Source organism: Engystomops pustulosus, chromosome 3 (genome assembly GCF_040894005.1).
Source record: "Engystomops pustulosus chromosome 3, aEngPut4.maternal, whole genome shotgun sequence".
NCBI lineage: Eukaryota > Metazoa > Chordata > Amphibia > Anura > Leptodactylidae > Engystomops > Engystomops pustulosus.
This window is the reverse complement of record NC_092413.1, coordinates 230,891,082-230,914,394: the sequence shown is the minus strand read 5'-3', so window position 1 is coordinate 230,914,394 and position 23,313 is coordinate 230,891,082. Positions and strand designations below refer to the sequence as shown.

The window sequence follows — 23,313 nt, the reverse complement described above, 5'->3', positions numbered from 1 at the left end:
AGCCTGTATAATGGTGTGAGGCTGTATAATGATGTGCTTCCTGGTGCTGGTGGCCACGCCCCCTGCAGCCTGTGTGTGTTTAGGAGAGATACAGCAGCTCCAGGCAGCCATGTTACAGCAGAACATGTCAGGTACTTGTGTAGCTGATGTCTGTGTCTCTCACCTGTATATTAGGAGGATGCAGCCTGTGTGTGCATGTGTGTGTGTGTATAGGAGAGATACAGCAGCTCCAGGCAGCCATGTTACAGCAGAACATGTCAGGTACCTGTGTAGTTGATGTCTGTGTCTCTCACCTGTATATTAGGAGGATGCAGCATGTCAGCAGATGCAGCACACACACTAGCAATGCTTTACTATACATTACACACAGACATGAGCAGGGGGAGGAGAGGGGAGGGGTAACAGGAGTGACATCACTGCCTCTGACCATGTGACCCGCCTCATTTACATGATAAAGAATAGATGATTTTACAATGATTAATGTATGAAATAACTAGATAAAGGCTGGGATGGGATCCTTGTGAGCTGCTCCAACAGGTAGAGGTGACAGGACTAGTGGCAGAGACCTGATGACAGGTGTGCTTTAATCCACAGTCCAAGCATACTGCTAAGTACCCGCGTAACTCCAAAACCTTCTCCTCCGGGAACCTTCGACTAGCTCTGTACTGACAACTACCGTTACAGACCCTAAAACAACTACTCGGATTGACCCTAAGCCTAAGTAAAAAATAGTGTTATTACCACTTACTTCCCCTTCTTATGTAAAACTACTAGTTCCATTCCTCCGCTTGAATCTAGAGCCACTACCACACTTCCCTCCGGTAGATTTGAGGATCTCAATACTCACTACACATAATATTGATGATACTCTCAATAACTCTCTGGATGAACCTCCTACCCCCTTAACCAACTACAATAAAACATCTAAAGAACCCTTATCCCCTAATGAAACCCGTTACCACCAGCGGTAACCCGCACCCCCACGTACCAATTCACACCAGTGCAGGTGCAACTGAAAGAAGTAATACATCAGGCCCCGCCCCTAATACCGAAGAGTCTAAAAAGAAAAAACTTAGAAGAAGAGGCTGCAGAGGAGGTAGATCAAGAAACAGAAGAATCCTCACAAGAAGATTCCCGGGTCCTCACTCCAAAGAACGGATCTCAACGCCCTACACCTGGGCAACCCTAACCAAGTGAAGGATAATTTCAAGAAAGACAATCTCATTTACTAAGGGCCCGATTCACGTTTTCCCGCCGTGTTACCCGAATATTTCTGATCTGCGCCGATTTTACCTGAATTGCCCCGGGATTTTGGCGCACGCGATCGGATTGTGGCACATCGGCGCTGGAATGCACGCGACGGAAATCGGGGGGCGTGGCCAAACGAAAACCCGACGGATTCGGAAAAACCGCCGCATTTAAAACAAAAAATTTGTTGCGAAAATTACACTTACCTTCACCGGGTATTGGCTGGTGAATTTCAGGGCATTCCAGCACGCCTCCTGGGAACTTCAGTGCAGCAGCGCCACCTGGTGGACGGCGGAGGAACTACCTTAGTGAATCCCGGCCGGACCCGAATCCACGGCAGAGAACGCGCCGCTGGATCGCGAATGGACCAGGTAAGTAAATCTGCCCCATAATGTTCTTCACATACTATTGTGTAGAACACCGTTCGGTGCTCGTGTCTTCGGATAAGTTAGCAGATGTTCGGAACATCTGCAATGTGTTCTTCACTGTGTTCTTCACTGTGTTCTTCACTTAAATGATCCTGTGTTCACTGTTTTCATTGTATTCTTCACTGTTCTTCACTGTGTTTTCTTAAGTAAATGCTCGATCAAGCTCGGACGGGTATTCTCGCTCATCTCTATTTCTAATCATTCAAGTATCCGCATATTACTATTATTTCCCATTCTAATGTATGTATTATATTCTACACACACTCGATATTCCCCTCTGCGCCTGCGCACTGGTGTGTTTCTCTTGGAGAACACTAAGGCAGTTCCTCTGACGTCCACCAGGTGGCGCTGCTGCGCTGAGATTCCCTGGAATGCACTGATCTTCACCAAGCCGGACCGAGTGAAGGTAAGCGCGAGTCCCGCGACACTTTTTTTTTTTAAATGTTGCGGTTTTTCCGAATCCGTTGGGTTTTCGTTCGGCCACGCCCCCCGATTTCCGTCGCGTGCATGCCGGCGCCGATGCGCCACAATCCGATCGTGTGCGCCAAAATCCCGGGGCAATTCAGGGAAAATCGGCGCAAATCGGAAATATTCGGGTAACACGTCGGGAAAACGCGAATCGGGCCCTTAGTAAATGACCCCCACTATGTTAAACATTACATTTATTATTTTATCCGAACCTGACTATATTGGAATCACATCAGTGGATTATTTCTGCTGACTCTCCATACCGGTGGTTAGCGCCCGTATAGATTAGCCGAAACCTCTTTTCTTTACAGGCGTCAGGTTGTCAGTGCAGCATAATCCAAAGTAAACCGAATTCATAAGAAGGAGAACGTGTTTTGATACCTCGGCCTCAGATCAGTTTATTCATCGGGTGTAGAAATCCCTAAGACATTTGTTACAAAGATTAATCTCTATGTACATAAGACTGGAGAGGCCCAATCCCTGCCCCGGACTGTATGGGGTGAGGACACCCAGGACTATATAAGAGGTTCCCATCACCTCTGGGGATACGGCGAAAGAAGAGACTTCTACAGCAAGGTAAGAAATGCCAAGATAACACTAATAATAGGCTGTATATAGCGCCAGCATATACCGTAGCTTTACTAATCATAGGGACATATACAAGTATAACAGTCATATGGGACAATAGGAGGCAGGGGCCTAATCACAGGAGCTTACAGACTATGAGGATGAGGGGGGACACAACAGCTTACAGTCTATGAGGATGAGGGAGTGACACAAGAGCTTACAGTCTATGAGGATGAGGGGGTGACACAAGAGCTTACAGTCTATGAGGATGAGGGGGTGACACAAGAGCTTACAGTCTATGAGGATGAGGGGGTGACACAAGAGCTTACAGTCTATGAGGATGAGGGGGTGACACAAGAGCTTACAGTCTATGAGGATGAGGGGGTGACACAAGAGCTTACAGTCTATGAGGATGAGGGATGACACAAGAGCTTACAGTCTATGAGGATGAGGGGGTGACACAAGAGCTTACAGTCTATGAGGATGAGGGGGTGACACAAGAGCTTACAGTCTATGAGGATGAGGGGCTGACACAAGAGCTTACAGTCTATGAGGATGAGGAGGTGACACAAGAGCTTACAGTCTATGAGGATGAGGGGGTGACACAAGAGCTTACAGTCTATGAGGATGAGGGGGAGACACAAGAGCTTACAGTCTATGAGGATGAGGGGGAGACACAAGAGCTTACAGTCTATGAGGATGAGGGGTGTCACAAGAGCTTAAAGTCTATGAGGATGAGGGGGGACACAAGAGCTTACAGTCTATGAGGATGAGGGGAGACACAAGAGCTTACAGTCTATGAGGATGAGGGGGTGACACAAGAGCTTACAGTCTATGAGGATGAGGGGGTGACACAAGAGCTTACAGTCTATGAGGATGAGGGGGTGACACAAGAGCTTACAGTCTATGAGGATGAGGGGTGACACAAGAGCTTAAAGTCTATGAGGATGAGGGAGGTGACACAAGGGCTTACAGTCTGTGTGGATGACGGGGTGACACAAGAGCTTACAGTCTATGAGGATGAATGGGGACACAGGAGCTTACAGTCTATGAGGATGAGGGGTGACACAAGAGCTTACAATCTATGAGGATGGGGAGGTGACACAAGAGATTACAGTCTATGAGGATGAGGGGGTGACACAAGAGCTTACAGTCTATGAGGATGAGGGGGTGACACAAGAGCTTACAGTCTATGAGGATGAGGGGGGTGACACAAGAGCTTACAGTCTATGAGGATGAGGAGGTGACACAAGAGCTTATAGTCTATGAGGATGAAGGGGGACACAAGGGCTTACAGTCTGTGTGGATGACGGGGTGACACAAGAGCTTACAGTCTATGAGGATGAATGGGGACACAGGAGCTTACAGTCTATGATAATGAGGGGGTGACACAAGAGCTTACAGTCTATGATAATGAGGGGGTGACACAAGAGCTTACAGTCTATGAGGATGAGGGTGACACAAGAGCTTACAGTCTATGAGGATGAGGGTAACACAAGAGCTTACAGTCTATGAGGATGAGGGGAGGACACAAGAGCTTACAGTCTATGAGGATGAGGGTGACAGAAGAGCTTACAGTCTATGAGGATGAGGGGGTGACACAAGAGCTTACAGTCTATGAGGATGAGGGGGTGACACAAGAGCTTACAGTCTATGAGGATGAAGGGGGACACAAGAGCTTACAGTCTATGAGGATGAGGGGGTGGCACAAGAGCTTACAGTCTATGAGGATGAATGGGGACACAGGAGCTTACAGTCTATGATAATGAGGGGGTGACACAAGAGCTTACAGTCTATGATAATGAGGGGGTGACACAAGAGCTTACAGTCTATGAGGATGAGGGGGGTGACACAAGAGCTTACAGTCTATGAGGATGAGGGGAGGACACAAGAGCTTACAGTCTATGAGGATGAGGGTGACACAAGAGCTTACAGTCTATGAGGATGAGGGTGACACAAGAGCTTACAGTCTATGAGGATGAGGGGGGGGGGACACAAGAGCTTACAGTCTATGAGAATGAGGGGGTGACACAAGAGCTTACAGTCTATGAGGATGAAGGGGGACACAAGAGCTTACAGTCTATGAGGATGAGGGGGTGACACAAGAGCTTACAGTCTATGATGATGAGGGGGTGACACAAGAGCTTACAGTCTATGAGGATGAGGGGACACAAGAGCTTACAGTCTATGAGGATGAGGGGAGGACACAAGAGCTTACAGTCTATGAGGATGAGGGTGACACAAGAGCTTACAGTCTATGAGGATGAGGGGGTGACACAAGAGCTTACAGTCTATGAGGATGAGGGGGTGACACAAGAGCTTACAGTCTATGAGGATGAGGGGGTGACACAAGAGCTTACAGTCTATGAGGATGAGGGGGTGACACAAGAGCTTACAGTCTATGAGGATGAAGGGGGACACAAGAGCTTACAGTCTATGAGGATGAGGGGGTGGCACAAGAGCTTACAGTCTATGAGGATGAGGGGGTGACACAAGAGCTTACAGTCTATGAGGATGAGGAGGGAACACAAGAGCTTACAGTCTATGATGATGAGGGGGACACAAGAGCTTACAGTCTATGAAGATGAGGGGGTGACACAAGAGCTTACAGTCTATGATGATGAGGGGGACACAAGAGCTTACAGTCTATGAGGATGAAGGGGGACACAAGAGCTTACAGTCTATGAGGATGAGGGGGTGGCACAAGAGCTTACAGTCTATGAGGATGAGGGGGTGACACAAGAGCTTACAGTCTATGAGGATGAGGAGGGAACACAAGAGCTTACAGTCTACGAGGATGAGGGGTGACACAAGAGCTTACAGTCTACGAGGATGAGGGGTGACACAAGAGCTTACAGTCTATGAGGATGAGGGGCTGACACAAGAGCTTACAGTCTATGATGATGAGGGGGACACAAGAGCTTACAGTCTATGAGGATGAGGGGGTGACACAAGAGCTTACAGTCTATGAGGATGAGGGGGACACAAGAGCTTACAGTCTATGAGGATGAGGGGGTGACACAAGAGCTTACAGTCTATAAGGATGAGGGGGTGACACAAGAGCGTACAGACTATGAGGATGAAGGGTGACACAACAGCTTACAGTCTATGAGGATGAGAGGGTGACACAAGAGCTTACAGTCTATGAGGATGAGGGGTGACACAAGAGCTTACAGTCTATGAGGATGAGGGGATGACACAAGAGCTTACAGTCTATGAGGATGAGGGGGTGACACAAGAGCTTACAGTCTTTAAGATTGAGGGGGTGACACAAGAGATTACAGTCTATGAGGATGAGAGGGTGACACAAGAGCTTACAATCTATGAGGATGAGGAGGTGACACAAGAGCTTACAGTCTATGAGGATGAGGGGGGTGACACAAGAGCTTACAGTCTATGAGGATGAGGGGTGACACAAGAGCTTACATTCTATGAGGATGAGGGGAGAAACAAGAGCTTACAGTCTATGAGGATGAGGGTCACACAGGAGCTTACAGTCTATGAGGATGAGGGGAGGACACAAGAGCTTACAGTCTATGAGGATGAGGGGGTGACACAAGAGCTTACAGTCTATGGGGATGAGGGGGTGACACAAGAGCTTACAGTCTATGAGGATGAGGGGGTGACACAAGAGCTTACAGTCTATGGGGATGAGGGGGTGACACAAGAGCTTACAGTCTATGAGTATGAGGAGGTTACACAAGAGCTTACAGTCTATGAGGATGAGGGGGTGACACAAGAGCTTACAGTCTATGAGGATGAGGGGGTGACACAAGAGCTTACAGTCTATGAGGATGAGGGGAGGTCACAAGAGCTTACAGTCTATGAGGATGAGGGGGTGACACAAGAGATTACAGTCTATGAGGATGAGGGGGTGACACAAGAGCTTACAGTCTATAAGGATGAGGGGGTGACACAAGAACTTAAAGTCTATGAGGATGAGGGGGTGACACAAGAGCTTACAGTCTATGAGGATGAGGAGGTGACACAAGCGCTTACAGTCTATGAGGATGAGGGGGGGACACAAGAGCTTATAGTCTATGAGGATGAAGGGGGACACAAGAGCTTACAGTCTATGAGCATGAGGGGGACACAAGAGCTTACAGTCTATGAGGATGAGGGGTGACACAAGAGCTTACAGTCTATGAGGATGAAGGGGGACACAAGAGCTTACAGTCTATGAGGATGAGGGGGTGACACAAGAGCTTACAGTCTATGAGGATGAGGAGGTGACACAAGAGCGTACAGACTATGAGGAGGAGGACACAAGAGCTTACAGTCTTTAAGATTGAGGGGGTGACACAAGAGCTTACAGTCTATGAGGATGAGGGGGTGACACAAGAGCTTACAGTCTATGAGGATTAGTATAAATACAAGAACAGAAGCAAGCTCTTCACATAGCTACAGTAAGTGATCAGTATACGAATACAGTACTAGAATGGTGCTCAGTAGCTGAATACCACCAGAGCTCTGTGAATAAATGCAGCACAAGAACCCAGGTGAAGCCTTACATAGAGCATCAGAACCAGACTCATTACATACCTTAACCATAAATTCAGTATAATGCATAAGTTCCCTACACCAATAGATAAGTTATGGTACTACTACACATGGAATAAGAAAAAGGTCAGGACGTTGGAACCTCTCGAAATACAAATCAGATTGAAAAATGTAAAATGTATGTATCAAATATTTTTCAAAAATCTATGCAATGATACCAAACTCTTCCCCTTACTCCCACCCACTGGCTCAGGGGCGCTGCACAACAATAAGAACCTGATTCTCCAGGAACAATTGATTCAGTCCACAATTCAAGTCATTTACATTGACAGATGGCACAAAATCTAAATTGGTAAAAAAATTGTTCAAAAATGTCTATACCTACAGACTTACACATCGAATTAAAAAACAATAAATTTGTTGCAATTTTTTTTTTGTCTAAAATGTTGAAGCGTTGCAGCACCACACTTGCACCTTGCTCTGTATCTGAGACACCTGGAGACCCTTGGGAGAATAGAGATGGGGTCCATTACCGCTTCTCCCTTCTCCTCTCCTCACAGTTTGGTGCTGAAGTAGCGCAATTCATAGAGGAGCAGTGCTGGCGCTGCTGCTGGTCTAAAGGGGTTAACCAGAGCTGCTGGTTCTAGACCCAGTCCAGCTCTGATCAGAACCCCCAGTCACAGGTGTTCGTTCCCCCTGTAACTGGGACTCTAACTGTGAAAATGTCCCCCAGGAGTCTTTTTTGACCTCATGGGGGACAAATAAAGTAAAAACACACTAACAAAATATTAATAAACATAAAAAAAAAATACAGACTGGATGGCATGATATTGCCGTAAATCATATATAACAACAATGGGCCCAACCCCTAATATACAACGTAACCATAAATAATGCAGACCACATGCTTATTTCTCCATTTAACAATTCAAAACACTTAAGGCACTTGATTGAACCAGATCATCTTGCTCAGTTGCTCAATCTGGCAAGTCGGCCAGCCGAGCGTTCTCTTTTCCATCTCAACTTTCCGCCAGCTGTGACTTAGTGCATGTAAGAAACAAAATCAAACAGAAATTTACTAAAATGCCTCGGTCATTAGAGCCTTTTCCGGCCGTGTCACTATGGAGTTGCCGTCTTTATTCAGATTTTGGATTTGATATTTATCAAAAATCCCCTTTTTCTACGTTTTTGCACACATTTTTGACCTTTACAGCGCCGTTCATCACCAAAATTGAAAAATCTATGTAAAATCAAGATAATTTTTCCTGGGGGATCCGAATCTGCAATAAAAAGGGCTTCTGATTTAACCTTTAGCGCCGAGGCCCTTTTTCGTTTTTTTGCGTTGCTATTTTTCATTCCCCACCTTCAAAAACCATAACTTTTGGAACCGTTTTGAATGGCACTTGCACCGTTTTCTTGTGGGCTTGGATTTTACAGCTTTCACTGTGCGTCCCAAATGACAGGTCTCCTTTATTCTTTCGGTACGATCACACGGAGATACCAAGTTTATATAGGTTTTATAATGTTTTCAATGTTTTTATTATATTTTGATAGATCAGACATTTTGGGACGTGGCAATACCTAACATATTTATTATTTTTACTGTTTATTTATATCAGGATTAGAATCTTTATGTTTTTTAATTTAATTTTTTAAAACTCTATTTATTTTTTTACTATTTTTCACACCCCCTAGGGTACTTTAACCCGAGGTTGTCTGATTGATCCTACCATATACTGCTGTACTACAGTATTGCAGTATATGGGGATTTTCCACTTCATCTATTATAATGGAGCACATTTACTTACCTGTTCGACGAAGTTGCCCAAAAGTGCGTTGTCTGACGATAATGCGCTGTGCCGCAATTCACTAAGATCGTGCACCCAATATCCTGCATGTGTCGCTTCCCTGCTCAGGTCCCCGGAGTTCACCTTCTTCTTCCTGGTGCATGTAAGTGCATTGTCCGTGTATAATGCGCTGTGCGGGGAGTCACTAGGATCGTGCACCCAATATCCTGCATGTGTCGCTTCCCTGCTCAGGTCCCCGGAGTTCACCTTCTTCTTCCTGGTGCATGTAAGTGCATTGTCCGTGTATAATGCGCTGTGCGGGGAGTCACTAGGATCGTGCACCCAATATCCTGCATGTGTCGCTTCCCTGCTCAGGTCCCCGGAGTTCACCTTCTTCTTCCTGGTGCATGTAAGTGCATTGTCCGTGTATAATGCGCTGTGCGGGGAGTCACTACTATCCTGCCCCCGATATCCTGCATGTGTCGCTTCCCCGCTCAGGTCCCCGGAGTTCACCTTCTTCTTCCTGGTGCATGTGAGTGCATTGTCCGTGTATAATGCGCTGTGCGGGGAGTCACTAAGATCGTGCACCCGATATCCTGCATGTGTCGCTTCCCCGCTCAAGTCCCCGGAGGTTACCTTCTTCTTCCTGGTGCATGTAAGTGCATTGTCCGTGTATAATGCGCTGTGCGGGGAGTCACTAAGATCCTGCACCCGATATCCTGCATTATGTCGCTTCCCCGCTCAGGTCCCTGGAGTTCACCTTCTTCTTCCTGGTGCATGTAAGTGCATTGTCCGTGTATAATGCGCTGTGCGGGGAGTCACTAAGATCGTGCACCCGATATCCTGCATGTGTCGCTTCCCCGCTCAAGTCCCCGGAGGTTACCTTCTTCTTCCTGGTGCATGTAAGTGCATTGTCCGTGTATAATGCGCTGTGCGGGGAGTCACTAAGATCCTGCACCCGATATCCTGCATTATGTCGCTTCCCCGCTCAGGTCCCTGGAGTTCACCTTCTTCTTCCTGGTGCATGTAAGTGCATTGTCCGTGTATAATGCGCTGTGCGGGGAGTCACTAAGATCCTGCGCCCGATATCCTGCATGTGTGGCTTCCCCGCTCAGGTCCCCGGAGTTCACCTTCTTCTTCCGGTGCATGTAAGTGCATTGTCTGTGTATAATGTGCTGTGCAGGGAGTCACTAAGATCGTGCATCCGATATCCTGCATGTGTCGCTTCCCTGCTCAGGTCCCCGGAGTTCACCTTCTTCTTCCTGGTGCATGTAAGTGCATTGTCCGTGTATAATGCACTGTGCGGGGAGTCACTAAGATCCTGCACCCGCTATCCTGCATGTGTCGCTTCCCCGCTAAAGTTTGACGGTGTTCACCTTCTTCTTCCTGGTATAAGGACATTGTCTTATGACACTATTTGAACGTTAAATCCCGCACTCAGTCCGAATCGGCCGGATCGTCTGGTGGCCCGCCCCCCGATTTTTGCCACATGAACTCAGTGCGGCTGTGCCATAACCCGATTGTGTGCGACATAATCCCAGCACAAACCCCTGTTAAATCCTGAAAATGCCGGAAAGTCCGACTGAACAGCGATCCGCAACCCTTAGTAAATAAGCCCCAATGTGCAAATCGCACATTATAATACATAGGGGCTCATTTACTAAGGGTCGTCTTTTTTGGGGATTACACGGCTTGAACAGGTATTTAATAAGTGTCTGCGCTGGGATTGTGTCGCACGCGATTGAATTTTGGTGCAACTGCATTGATTTCATGCGACACAAATGGGGAGCCGTGCCGGACGATCCGACTGAGCGCGTGAGCCGTCTCCAAACACCCGCAGCCGTGATAAAGTGAACTGGTCCTGTGAATTATCACCAAGAAATGTTCTCCTTTGCAGGATGAAGCTTCTGCTCCTCGTGGTCCTGGTGTGGACGGCGTCTGATGAGGCTTCTGCAGGTTCAGTAACTTCTCTCCTCAGACGCTTTATAATTATATCCTCCTCTAATATCAGTGATAAGTGATTTGGGTGTTTCTGATCCTTGATCTCTGGTTTGGGGTTTGATGTTTGTTCAGAGTCCCTGGTCCTGGGGTCTCTCGTTATTCCGGGGTTTAGGTTCTACATAAAGGAAAGCTACAATGGTAGATAAACCATTAACAGTGCCGGATAGATCCCAGTATTGTGATTCCAGCAATCTGTATGTACGGAGCTTTGCTCCTGTATGTGATGTATAAAATACACTTTTATTGTAATTTAAATAAAGCAGAAGGTCCCAAAATCAAATATAGACCCAAAACCACAGAATAAATATAGGCCCAGGATTAAACACTGTGTGCAGATACAGACCCCAAACCAGAGCATATAATACATAGAGACCCCAGTATCCAACACTATAATCCAACACAAACTCCAAACCAGAGCATATAATACATAGAGACCCCAGTATCCAACACTATAATCCAGCACAGACCCCAAACCAGAGCATATAATACATAGAGACCCCAGTATCAAACACTATAATCCAACACGGACCCCAAACCAGAGCATATAATACACAGAGACCCCAGTATCCAACACTATAATCCAACACAAACTCCAAACTAGAGCATATAATACATAGAGACCCCAGTATCCAACACTATAATCCAACAAGGACCCCAAACCAGAGCATATAATACATAGAGACCCCAGTATCCAACACTATAATCCAACACAGACTCCAAACCAGAGCATATAATACATAGAGACCCCAGTATCCAACACTATAATACAACACGGACCCCAAACCAGAGCATATAATACATAGAGACCCCAGTATCCAACACTATAATCCAACACGGACCCCAAACCAGAGCATATAATACATAGAGACCCCAGTATCCAACACTATAATCCAACACGGACCCCAAACTAGAGCATATAATACATAGAGACCCCAGTATCCAACACTATAATCCAACACGGACCCCAAACTAGAGCATATAATACATAGAGACCCCAGTATCCAACACTATAATCCAACACAGACTCCAAACCAGAGCATATAATACATAGAGACCCCAGTATCCAACACTATAATCCAACACGGACCCCAAACCAGAGCATATAATACACAGAGACCCCAGTATCCAACACTATAATCCAACACAAACTCCAAACCAGAGCATATAATACCTAGAGACCCCAGTATCCAACACTATAATCCAACAAGGAACCCAAACCAAAGCATATAATACATAGAGACCCCAGTATCCAACACTATAATCCAACACGGACCCCAAACCAGAGCATATAATGCATAGAGACCCCAGAATCCAACACTATAATCCAACACGGACCCCAAACCAGAGCATATAATACATAGAGACCCCAGTATCCAACACTATAATCCAACACGGACCCCAAACCAGAGCATATAATACATAGAGACCCCAGTATACAACACCATAATCCAACACAGACTCCAAACCAGAGCATATAATACATAGAGACCCCAGTATCAAACACTATAATCCAACACGGACCCCAAACCAGAGCATATAATGCATAGAGACCCCAGTATCCAACACTATAATCCAACACAGACTCCAAACCAGAGCATATAATACACAGAGACCCCAGTATCCAACACTATAATCCAACACAGACTCCAAACCAGAGCATATAATACATAGAGACCCCAGTATCCAACACTATAATCCAACACGGACCCCAAACCAGAGCATATAATACATAGAGACCCCAGTATCCAACACTATAATCCAACACGGACCCCAAATCAGAGCATATAGTACACAGAGACCCCAGTATCCAACACTATAATCCAACACAAACTCCAAACCAGAGCATATAATACCTAGAGACCCCAGTATCCAACACTATAATCCAACAAGGAACCCAAACCAAAGCATATAATACATAGAGACCCCAGTATCCAACACTATAATCCAACACGGACCCCAAACCAGAGCATATAATGCATAGAGACCCCAGAATCCAACACTATAATCCAACACGGACCCCAAACCAGAGCATATAATACATAGAGACCCCAGTATCCAACACTATAATCCAACACGGACCCCAAACCAGAGCATATAATACATAGAGACCCCAGTATACAACACCATAATCCAACACAGACTCCAAACCAGAGCATATAATACATAGAGACCCCAGTATCCAACACTATAATCCAACACGGACCCCAAACCAGAGCATATAATACATAGAGACCCCAGTATCCAACACTATAATCCAACACAGACTCCAAACCAGAGCATATAATACACAGAGACCCCAGTATCCAACACTATAATCCAACACAAACTCCAAACCAGAGCATATAATACATAGAGACCCCAGTATCCAACACTATAATCCAACAAGGACCCCAAACTAGAGCATATAATACATAGAGACCCCAGTATCCAACACTATAATCCAACACAGACTCCAAACCAGAGCATATAATACATAGAGACCCCAGTATCCAACACTATAATCCAACAAGGACCCCAAACTAGAGCATATAATACATAGAGACCCCAGTATCCAACACTATAATCCAACACAGACTCCAAACCAGAGCATATAATACATAGAGACTCCAGTATCCAACACTATAATCCAACACAGACTCCAAACCAGAGCATATAATACATAGAGACCCCAGTATCCAACACTATAACCCAACACAGACTCCAAACCAGAGCATATAATACATAGAGACCCCAGTATCCAACACTATAATCCAACACGGACCCCAAACCAGAGCATATAATGCATAGAGACCCCAGTATCCAACACTATAATCCAACACAGACTCCAAACCAGAGCATATAATACATAGAGACCCCAGTATCCAACACTATAATCCAACACAGACTCCAAACCAGAGCATATAATACATAGAGACCCCAGTATCCAACACTATAACCCAACACAGACTCCAAACCAGAGCATATAATACATAGAGACCCCAGTATCCAACACTATAATCCAACACAGACTCCAAACCAGAGCATATAATACATAGAGACCCCAGTATCCAACACTATAATCCAACACAGACTCCAAACCAGAGCATATAATACATAGAGACCCCAGTATCCAACACTATAATCCAACACAGACTCCAAACCAGAGCATATAATACATAGAGACCCCAGTATCCAACACTATAATCCAACACAGACTCCAAACCAGAGCATAAAATACATAGAGACCCCAGTATCCAACACTATAATCCAACACAGACTCCAAACCAGAGCATATAATACATAGAGACCCCAGTATCCAACACTATAATCCAACACGGACCCCAAACCAGAGCATATAATACATAGAGACCCCAGTATCCAACACTATAATCCAACACAGACTCCAAACCAGAGCATATAATACACAGAGACCCCAGTATCCAACACTATAATCCAACACAGACTCCAAACCAGAGCATATAATACATAGAGACCCCAGTATCCAACACTGTAATCCAACACGGACCCCAAACCAGAGCATATAATACATAGAGACCCCAGTATCCAACACTATAATCCAACACAGACTCCAAACCAGAGCATATAATACACAGAGACCCCAGTATCCAACACTATAATCCAACACAAACTCCAAACCAGAGCATATAATACATAGAGACCCCAGTATCCAACACTATAATCCAACAAGGACCCCAAACTAGAGCATATAATACATAGAGACCCCAGTATCCAACACTATAATCCAACACAGACTCCAAACCAGAGCATATAATACATAGAGACCCCAGTATCCAACACTATAATCCAACAAGGACCCCAAACTAGAGCATATAATACATAGAGACCCCAGTATCCAACACTATAATCCAACACAGACTCCAAACCAGAGCATATAATACATAGAGACCCCAGTATCCAACACTATAATCCAACACAGACTCCAAACCAGAGCATATAATACATAGAGACCCCAGTATCCAACACTATAACCCAACACAGACTCCAAACCAGAGCATATAATACATAGAGACCCCAGTATCCAACACTATAATCCAACACGGACCCCAAACCAGAGCATATAATACATAGAGACCCCAGTATCCAACACTATAATCCAACACAGACTCCAAACCAGAGCATATTATACATAGAGACCCCAGTATCCAACACTATAATCCAACACAGACTCCAAACCAGAGCATATAATACATAGAGACCCCAGTATCCAACACTATAACCCAACACAGACTCCAAACCAGAGCATATAATACATAGAGACCCCAGTATCCAACACTATAATCCAACACGGACCCCAAACCAGAGCATATAATGCATAGAGACCCCAGTATCCAACACTATAATCCAACACAGACTCCAAACCAGAGCATATAATACATAGAGACACCAGTATCCAACACTATAATCCAACACAGACTCCAAACCAGAGCATATTATACATAGAGACCCCAGTATCCAACACTATAATCCAACACAGACTCCAAACCAGAGCATATAATACATAGAGACCCCAGTATCCAACACTATAATCCAACACAGACTCCAAACCAGAGCATATAATACACAGAGACCCCAGTATCCAACACTATAATCCAACACAAACTCCAAACCAGAGCATATAATACATAGAGACCCCAGTATCCAACACTATAATCCAACAAGGACCCCAAACTAGAGCATATAATACATAGAGACCCCAGTATCCAACACTATAATCCAACACAGACTCCAAACCAGAGCATATAATACATAGAGACCCCAGTATCCAACACTATAATCCAACAAGGACCCCAAACTAGAGCATATAATACATAGAGACCCCAGTATCCAACACTATAATCCAACACAGACTCCAAACCAGAGCATATAATACATAGAGACCCCAGTATCCAACACTATAATCCAACACAGACTCCAAACCAGAGCATATAATACATAGAGACCCCAGTATCCAACACTATAACCCAACACAGACTCCAAACCAGAGCATATAATACATAGAGACCCCAGTATCCAACACTATAATCCAACACGGACCCCAAACCAGAGCATATAATACATAGAGACCCCAGTATCCAACACTATAATCCAACACAGACTCCAAACCAGAGCATATTATACATAGAGACCCCAGTATCCAACACTATAATCCAACACAGACTCCAAACCAGAGCATATAATACATAGAGACCCCAGTATCCAACACTATAACCCAACACAGACTCCAAACCAGAGCATATAATACATAGAGACCCCAGTATCCAACACTATAATCCAACACGGACCCCAAACCAGAGCATATAATGCATAGAGACCCCAGTATCCAACACTATAATCCAACACAGACTCCAAACCAGAGCATATAATACATAGAGACACCAGTATCCAACACTATAATCCAACACAGACTCCAAACCAGAGCATATTATACATAGAGACCCCAGTATCCAACACTATAATCCAACACAGACTCCAAACCAGAGCATATAATACATAGAGACCCCAGTATCCAACACTATAATCCAACACAGACTCCAAACCAGAGCATATAATACATAGAGACCCCAGTATCCAACACTATAATCCAACACAGACTCCAAACCAGAGCATAAAATACATAGAGACCCCAGTATCCAACACTATAATCCAACACAGATTCCAAACCAGAGCATATAATACATAGAGACCCCAGTATCCAACACTATAATCCAACACGGACCCCAAACCAGAGCATATAATACATAGAGACCCCAGTATCCAACACTATAATCCAACACAGACTCCAAACCAGAGCAGACTCCGGCCGTATGCGGATCAAAAACCAGAGAACACAATACATAGACATACAAGACCAGATACACAAATACAGACCCCAGACTAGGATCAGCTGTGGTTAATGGAAATCTCCCACTTGGTTTGTGGCAGGATATCCATTACCGCGGCCGGGGAACTCCTGTAGGAGCTTTACTCCTTTCCTTGAGGTATAAAATAAATTTATTATTTTTACAAATGAAGCAGAAGTGCACAGGGGGCATCACCAGAAGGATCTTATACACCCCCAAAGCACTTCCCCCCTTCTCTCTCAGGTATTTTATACCTAAGTAGAGGAGAAAATCTCCTGTGGGAATGTCCTGGCAGTGATAATGGTCATTCTGCCACACATGAAGGGGTAGATTGCCTTCAGGGGTAGCTGATAAGCTGTAAGTGGTTAGGTTTGGGTGTCTGATACTGAGTCTTTATTCTGTGGTCTCGGATCTATATTTGCTTAAGGTGTTTGATCCTTTGTCTCTATTTATTCTGTTGTTTGGTTTTGGGCCAATATCTGTTATTGTACGGAAAATGTTCTTCAGCTTTTGTCCTAGGAACATTGAGTAGATCTACATTATAATCCCCATCAGTGTCCGTACAGTAAATATCACTAATATATATTTGAGGGAAGAGACGAGAAGGATCTCCAAGACAATAGAATCCGCACACTCTTTTCTAGTGTCGGTGCTCAATGTGGGATTCTCAATCCAAACTGTATCCCATCGGAAAACATGGCACACACGTTCTATATTCTTATTTCTCTTTTTTTATTTTTCAATAAATTTTTCACATGATAAAGGCTTCACCATATAGTAACAAATCAGTGAGGATTTTTAACAAGAAACAGATCAAAATGACGACGTTTCAGTCATCCCGACCTTTGTCAAGTTAGATCTGACTGTAAGCTGTGTAGTAGGAGGATTTGGTAAGGCCGAAATGACCGAAACGTCGTAATTTTGATCTGTTTCTTGTGAAAAATCCTCACTGAATTGTTACTATATGGTGAAGCCTTTATCATGTGAAAAATTTGTTGAAAAATAAAAAAAGTGAAATAAGAATTTAGGACGAGAAGGATCGTCATCATGTCAATGGAGTAAAGGATCTGTATGCTCCCCTACCCACTAGGCAACAGCCCTGGCTACAAGAGAAAGGTTTCTATACAGTATATCCTTATATTGAGCGCAGTTACAGATTCTGTAGGTTGTTTGTGCATCTATCACCTTAAATGACTGATAATTTATTCCCTTTTCATGTATCATCTTCTCTTGATAGATGAGAATCTCGCACTTCAAGGTCGAGCCACAATGTCCTCTATTTATAAGGATTCCAATTGGGGCTTTCTGGGAATGGCAATAAACGCAATAGATGGAAACCTAGACACCGACTATTATCACGGTTCGTGTTTTCACACACACACAGAAATGTCTCCCTGGTGGAGGGTGGACCTGCTGAGGTCCTACAGGATTAGTCGCATAACCATCACTAACAGAGGTGCCTACGGGAACAGGATTAACGGTGCAGAAATCCTCGTCGGAGACTCTTTGACCAACAATGGAAATAACAATGCAAGGTGAGTGACGGGATAAGTATTAGAGAGCAGACAGGAATTGGAGACTGAGGGGTTACAAGACACTTTAGTAAATTCCAGTGACCGGGTGGACGCTTTTGTGTGTGTTGAGTGTCCGTTCCATGTTGTCTCCGTTTTGCTTGTGTTTGGCTGTCCCTGAAGGTGTAACATTGCTTAGAAAACACCGCGCCTGGTTGTACGGCCTCATCAATGGGGCAGATTTATCAAGCTGTCTGAAAGTCAGAATATTTCTAGTTGCCCATGACAGCCAATCCCCTTTAAAATATTCAGGAGCACTGGCTAAATGAAATGTGAGCTGTAATTGGATGCCACAGCTTGATAAATCTGCCCCAATGACTCAGTAACTCTTCTGGGAAAATCACAGATACACGAACATGAAGATGCCAGAGTGAAAGCTCCCTGAGCGCTATCCGGGCCTCTACCTCATATTACCCACCATTATCTAATCCACTTACTATTACCTAGGGATTAGACCACTTTGCCGCACCAGACTCATTACCAGTCCTGCTCACGGTACATTGAAGTCGGATCTACTATCAGCCACCATCTCTCCACTCGATGGGCCATCGAGGACCTTAACAGGGTTTTTCCACCAAACAAGTTAGGTCTCAGTGATGTCTATCCACAGTATAGGTCCTAACCTGCTGATCGGTGGGGCCTCAGTGATGTCTATCCACAGGATAGGACCTATCTTGCTGATCGTGGGGGTCTCAGTGATGTCTATCCACAGGATGGGGTCTAACTAGCCAATCGAGGGGGGTTTCAGTGATGTCTATCCTCTGGATAAGGCCTAACTTGCTGATCGTGGGGGTCTCAGTGATGTCTATCCACAGGATAGGTCCTACCTTGCTGATCGGTGGGGTCTCAGTGATGTCTATTCAGAGGATAGGTTCTACCTTGCTGATCGGTGGGGGTCTCAGTGATGTCTATCCTGTGGATAAGGCCTAACTTTCTGATCTGTGGGGGTCTCAGTGGCGTCTATCCACAGGAGAGGGCCTAACTTGCTGATCGGTGGGGGTCTCAGTGATGTCTATCCACAGGATAGGGTCTAACTTGCTGATCGGTGGGGGTCACAGTGATGTCTATCCACAGGATAGGGCCTAACTTGCTGATCGGTGGGGGTCTCAGTGATGTCAATGCACAGGATAGGGTCTAAAACTTGCTGATGGGGTACAGATTCCTGAGGGACAGCACACAATGGGCAGACGTGGGGTACAGACAGTTCTCCCGGATTGGTTTATGAAAAACAAACAGCCAATTTAGGAAACTGAGGTGAAGTTACTTACAGGCCCCCCCCCCCCCCTCATGTATATCAGTGTCTACTACAGTGTAATGTTATAGCAAAGTGCTCCCTGGTCTATGTACATGTATGAGAGGACACTTACCTGTCCCCTTTCTTCCCACAGGTGTGCGGTGGTGACTTCTCTCCCAGATGGAGGGACTAAGACGTATCAGTGCAACAATATGGTCGGGAGATACGTCAATATCATTTTGACTGGAAAAACAGAATGTCTCCACCTGTGTGAGGTTCAGGTCTTTGGAGAGAATCTCCCAAATGAACACCCCTGCTTCTAATCAGGGCCTGAAATAATGACAGCAATGCCAATAATCACTGCACATATAACTGCAAGATATCATGGAATAAAAGCTTCCGCACATTCTCCGCCTGATGTGTCATTTTTCCTGGGATTTCACCTTCCGGGGTCCTGCTGGAGAGATGATGTAGAGGGTCTTATAGGTCAGACATTGCTCCTGGGGATAAGGATGTGCAGCTCATGTCTATGAGGAGGCGTCTATTAGACGTAGCTGCCATGTAGTCAGGGCTCCGACATTTACCAGGAACAGTAGAAAATGGGATCCAACATCAATTCCATCTGTAGAGAGCAGGACATGTGGATGTCTACAATGAGATCCCCAGTGGAGACATAGGAATCTTATACCAAAGGGCCAAGGCCTACTGTAGAGATGTTGTACTATAATGTCTTTGGGTGGACATCGCCCTTCCCAATCACCTCACACTCTCTAAAATAGAAGCCCCTTGAAACCCTGCAGGATATATTTTACGACTAGGGGTGGTTCATGTCTTCCAGTTCCTCTCTCGAAATAAAAACTTTTTGGTGATCTTCATGGTCTTCTTACTTTATGTTCTTCTTGCCAGACGTACAGGTAAGGTAGATAGGTTTTGATATAACAGCACAAAATTTTTTAAAACAGACTGAAATATACTTGCTCTTGTACACGCCAAAAACATCCCCATCACCGGGCCTCACAAACTTTAAGGCTTTATGAAAAACCGTAAAAGCCAATGAGCCACAAACGGAAAAGAAGCGGAAAGATTCCCATGACCAACATCATAAGGCGACAACGGACACCAAGACTCCACCTTCTCATCAATAGAATCTGAATTTCAAAGTTGGGTCCATTGTTGGTCTCTGGTACCTGTTAATGTCATGTAATGTCAGCCATGAAACTTATTACTCCTGGTCTTCAGCGCTACATTGCCCCCTTTTTAAAAAAAAAACAATATTTTTTTATTAGAATTTTTCAAAAAATATTTTTACAACAAACTAAATAGACATATAGAGCATCTTATCTTAGAATCTGTGGATACATGACCAGGCCAGGGCTGACTGACGGGAAGGACCTTCCTGACCAACCAACAACTAATACAACGACACTGACAACTCCTTGCTGGGAGGTGATGGGTCACAGCTTTTATATGAAAATATTTGGTTACAATCTGTAAAACACAAAAAATTATTAACATATAAAATAAAAAGTATTTTACTAGTTTTAATGAAGGTCGCGTTCTTCACAACAGACCTGGTTGCTTAAAAAATACTAAAAACAGGAATTCAGTTCGGTCTTGACACCATCAGCAATGATGGTAAAATACACTCGGCGTGCCAAATCTACGGAAACTACTAACCGCCAACCTCCAAGCCAGTGGCGAGAGCAGATGCGACTGACCAACCAAATTAGAAAACTACCAGCTCCTCAGGGTTCATCCTCTTTCCATATTTTAAAACTTTTAAAATGTATGCAGTTGGCAAGAGCACCCCCCCCCATCTAACAAATTCCTGAACCCCAACCTAGAAACTTTACCCACCTAACTATGGAAGGAAAACTACTTGAATCCCTCCTTCCAGCAATTATATATCCTGCCTTATATAGAAAATAACGAAGGGAGGTTGGATGGGACAATTTTCTCGAGCCAAAATATGGCGTCTCCTCCTTACACCTCTATAAATCCCCGGTTCTAACTCCTCCCCCTCACTGTAAACCCCCTATCACCTCACACTAACCATCCAGCCCCCAATACAACTCCTCCAATCATTTTTTAGTCCCTCCTCCCACCTGTCATGGCCGCCACCTACTTGCAGCCGGCTCCCTGCTCACCTGATCTCTCCATATGGTAATCACGCAATGCACATACAATATACAGAAAAGCACCTGACAGCAATGTAAGCGGCGCCTATAAGAGGATGATGGCACCAAAAGGCATCTGTGGAAATAATGACATATTACAGACAAGCCGTACAATGGAGTCATAGAAAGAACCAAAGAAATCATATTGGACCCAAGGAAGAAGAAAGGGGGGGGGGGCGGCTGCCAGTGCTCATTGAAGTCAAGGCCATTGGATGTTTTAGAAACCTGCAAACACCTGGGATGATGGCCTGGACCAGTAATTGTGACAAGAAAGGCCAAGTCCCACCTATTTTTCTAAAGGTAATTAAGATAATTTAAAATCTGTAGCAAATGTTTAAAAATGTTCTATGACGCTGTGACTGCCAGGATGCTTTCACATGCCTTTTTAACCTGGGGTGGCAATCCAAGATCTAGGGGTCTAACCAAAATACAACAGGTTGTGACGTGCCATTGAAATCACCAGAAGAGGTCTGACAATAGAGCGGTCACATCAATAATGGAGAAGGCTACATTCACACGAACGTATGGGGGGACGTATATACGACGCCATACACGGCAATGGGCGCAAGGCGCCCTGCCATTCCGCAGCCGGGAGAAAGATAGAACATGTGCGCAATGTTCCTCTATGAAGTCGGCGGGCGTTAGCGGCTTTAACCCCCTCCTCCTCTCCCTGGCGCCGACGTGTGCCCGTCGTACTATGATACGGCGAGCACAAGTTAATGTGAATGTAGCCGAACACTGCTCACCCCATTAACCACCGGATCCGTGAAGTAGTAGACCTGACAGATATCAACAGATCAGGAGCCGGACTGGACCTTACCAAAAGCATTTCCTTCCAGAAACTATTGGACTGTATAACAAGGAACGGCTCCATGCACATGATTTTTTTATAGTCAGAATCCTTTGACCCTTCCCCATGTAATTTGTCTGTAACGGCCATAACTGTAATCTAGAAATCAATATCCTACAGGATGAAGCAAGTTGTATCATATAGTATATACTGATGATCTGTACGCGCCTCCGGCCTCTGACACATCGCTACCGATCAGGCCTTATTAGAGGCCTAGGCCTCTCCATGACTCCAGGCTGTCATGACAACCCATCAACAAACTCTGATTAAGTCATAGGAGATGGAGGGGGTTGCCATATTTAAATGCCACATCATTAGAGGGAGGCGATTGGTTTTCAACTATGGCACATAAGAGGCCCTCCCCATACAGCGGGAGCTGACATGTGACATATCATTAAAGGGAACCGGCCACCACGATTCTACCTATAAAGGTAGATCGGGTGGTAGGTGGATCTATAGGACGTGAGGATAGCCCCTTTTAAGGGCTAATCCTCACTTCCCCGCTCTTTTTTAATAACTTTTTTAATCCAAATTTTACATGCCCCATTAGCCTCTTCGATGATCCTACCCAAAATCTTCAGCGTGCAGCTCCTTGTAGCTACACGCTCTCGTCCGACAAAC

General features: G+C 44.9%; 1 protein-coding gene and 1 long non-coding RNA gene across 2 annotated transcripts; one reads left to right on the top strand and one right to left on the bottom strand.

Annotated features, from left to right (window-relative positions):
- Positions 1 to 2,626: 2,626 nt before the first annotated feature.
- Positions 2,627 to 20,032, top strand: LOC140122778 (fucolectin-like). The gene is made up of 4 exons (XM_072143977.1): positions 2,627 to 2,720; positions 10,896 to 10,954; positions 18,098 to 18,395; positions 19,820 to 20,032. The coding sequence occupies exons 2-4, from the start codon at positions 10,897 to 10,899 to the stop codon at positions 19,986 to 19,988; spliced, it is 525 nt and encodes a 174-aa protein (XP_072000078.1). The 5' UTR covers positions 2,627 to 2,720; position 10,896; the 3' UTR covers positions 19,989 to 20,032.
- A 970-nt stretch (positions 20,033 to 21,002) lies between these two features.
- LOC140122784 (uncharacterized) lies at positions 21,003 to 22,894 on the bottom strand. The gene is made up of 3 exons (XR_011854375.1): positions 22,663 to 22,894; positions 21,813 to 21,918; positions 21,003 to 21,153 (listed from the first exon to the last, which is right to left on the bottom strand). It is a non-coding gene; the product is annotated as an uncharacterized lncRNA (long non-coding RNA).
- Positions 22,895 to 23,313: the final 419 nt, after the last annotated feature.